At 61.8% G+C, this 2366-nt stretch overlaps 1 protein-coding gene across 1 annotated transcript; it reads right to left on the bottom strand.

The window, feature by feature from the left end:
* Window positions 1–12: 12 nt before the first annotated feature.
* On the bottom strand, window positions 13–1902 carry LOC113942074 (gastric intrinsic factor-like). Its single transcript, XM_027633218.1, has 8 exons — window positions 1659–1902; window positions 1391–1534; window positions 1195–1317; window positions 934–1103; window positions 670–823; window positions 353–626; window positions 149–267; window positions 13–74 (listed from the first exon to the last, which is right to left on the bottom strand). The coding sequence occupies exons 1-8, from the start codon at window positions 1900–1902 to the stop codon at window positions 13–15; spliced, it is 1290 nt and encodes a 429-aa protein (XP_027489019.1).
* Window positions 1903–2366: the final 464 nt, after the last annotated feature.

Raw genomic sequence — 2366 nt, 5'->3', positions numbered from 1 at the left:
CTCTTGGTGGCTTCAGTAGGTGCTGAACACGGCCTGGATGTGCTCCCAGTTTTTTGGCCTGTAGGTTCCAACCCCTGTGGCAGAGGGATATGTGAGGCTGGGATGTGGAGACCCCCAGCATGACCCCCCACCCATCCCAGCTGCCCACCTTGCTGGAGGGGACTCCAGCAACTGAAGAACTGCCAGTAGGTCCTGTCATTGTCACTTCCAGCCAGCCCGTGGATGGAGACCACGAAGGGACCCAAGTGTGTCTGGTTTGTCTTGAAGCTGCCGGGGAGGTGAGTGTGCTCAGGGCTGGGTGGGGGATGGAAACCCCTCCCCTTGTCCCCCACCCGGTCCCTCTGGCTCTCACCTAAAGATGTGGGGCTTTTCATGCCTTGCTACCTTCAGGACCTGCAGCAACCTGGAGCCAGGTGGGACACACACCGAGGTGGAGTAGTGGAAGTAGTTCTTCAGCGTGTTGGTGATGGAATACTGCACCGTGAGGGGGCCTGTGGGGGAGGAGAGGGGCAGGGTGGGCAACTGGAACGCTCCCACGGAGAAAGGGGCAGGAGCATGGTCCCCGTGGGGTCTGGGTGGCTCTGGGTTGGAATGCCAGGTGTCACCAGCGCTGGGGACAAGGGCAGCTGTCGGCTCGGGGGCGTTTGGGTGGGGGCAGCACAGCCCTACCTGCATTGAGGTAGGACTTGCCCACGAGGCCAGGCAGGACCCGAGCGATGGCCATGGGCTGTGTGTACTCCTGCTCATAGGTCTGGACCACACTGAAGGCCTGGGCATGGTCCCACCTCCGAGGGGCATAAAACTTCCTTGAGGACTCCAGAGCCTGCAGAGAAGGCAGGAGGTGGCACGAGCAGCCCAGGGGCAGAGCCGTGTGGCCGTGACCCCCCAGCCCCCTCCATACCTGTATGGGCAGCCCCCCAGCCCCCTCCATACCTGTATGGCCAGCCCCATGCTGGAGAGATTCCCGATCACGCCTTTCCCCTTCTCCTGCTCGTCCAGGAGGCCGTTGGTCACATTGCCCAGTGCCCACTGAATCAGGTGCTCCTGGTATGGGGCTGTGTTGTTCTCACACACCAGGGCCAGCACCGCCATGGCACAGGTGTCTGTGGGATCCTGGGGTCACTGTCAAGCCCTGGGTGGGCAGTGGGGCTGTGGCAGTGGAGGGGACTCAGCAGGGCTGGAGGGGTCCCTTACCCACATCGAGGTGGCTGTCAGGGCTCAGCAACTCCTTGGCCAGGGCCACGGCTGCACCTCGGTCATGTTCCTTCACCACACACAGGGTCAGGATGTCCAGGCTCCTGTTGTACCAGCTGATCACTGCAAGGCAAAGAGGGGTGAACTGGGAGAGTGACACCCCCAGCCCCCTGTGCCCCCTGCCATCACACAGTACCGTTGTGGGTTATCTCCTCATGCATTTTCTGCTGCAGGATGGGGATCAGGTCGATGGGCTCTTCCGGGGCAGGGACCTGCCAGGGGTCCTGGCAGGATGAGAGGAGGGCAAGGATGTGCTGAGCCACCTGTCCTGAGGTCATGGCTGTGGGGACAAGAGGACACCAGGAGCGTGGTGGGATGGCACCTGTCTCCCCAGGAGCCGGCAGTGCCAAACCTGAGGAATCTGATCCCCCAGGACCAGGGACCCCCCTCATTCCCTTCCCTACCTTTCTGGGCTTTCCTCACCACCTCCTCCTTGATGTTCTGGAGTAGTGACTTGTAGGTGGGACTCTCGATGTCTGCCCCAAGCAGGTTCATGGCCAGCAGGATGCTGGGGTTTGACTGTGCGTGTGGCTGGATCGACTCCTCCATGCGCTGCAGCAGCTCCCGGACCAGCTGGTCACAGGAGGCCGTAGCCCAGCACCCCTCTGGCCCTGAGGGCAGGAGGTCCCCGGGACCTCCATGTCCCATCCCCTCCTGCCCCTGTAGTGTCACCGGGGTGTCTCCAGTGCCCCTGCAGGAGGAGGGACACTGACCACAACCCTGTGTGACAGTGCCACAGACCAGGACCAGCAGGACCCCGACGCCAAAAGCCACTCCTGGCATCCTCTGGCCTTGGGAAAGCTGATCTGCTCAGGGTAGCAGAGAGCAGGGGCACTTGTGTCTCTGGGCCTCCTCCTGGCTTTTATCTGCTCCTGGTGCCATCCTTTGGTCACCTGCCCTGCCACACCTGCCCCGGCTCTGCCACCTCATCTGTGTGGCAATGGAAGCGGCTGGAGGGTGTCACTGTCCCCATGGCTTGAGGAAGGGAGGGTCCTGTCTGACTGGTTTGATGTCCTGGATAAGGTCCCCCATCCCAGAGATGGTGGAAGGTTGGTGGATGTTGTTTTTCAGGGTGTCAGGAAGAGTTTGGATCCCATCCCTCCCAGCTCCTT

The sequence above is a fragment of the Corapipo altera genome, unplaced genomic scaffold, assembly GCF_003945725.1.
Source record: "Corapipo altera isolate COAL_440 unplaced genomic scaffold, ASM394572v1 117435, whole genome shotgun sequence".
Taxonomy (NCBI): domain Eukaryota; kingdom Metazoa; phylum Chordata; class Aves; order Passeriformes; family Pipridae; genus Corapipo; species Corapipo altera.
This window is presented reverse-complemented; position numbering and strand designations above follow the sequence as displayed.

What these genes read in the sequence shown, in the direction of transcription:
- LOC113942074 (XM_027633218.1), bottom strand. Translation starts at nt 1,902, where the DNA reads ATGGGACATGGAGGTCCCGGGGACCTCCTGCCCTCAGGGCCAGAGGGG. An exon ending in TGAGGAGATAACCCACAACG is followed by an intron (nt 1,318 to 1,390) that starts GTACTGTGTGAT and finishes TTTGCCTTGCAG; the next exon opens with TGATCAGCTGGTACAACAGG. An exon ending in TGACAGCCACCTCGATGTGG is followed by an intron (nt 1,104 to 1,194) that starts GTAAGGGACCCC and finishes AGGATCCCACAG; the next exon opens with ACACCTGTGCCATGGCGGTG.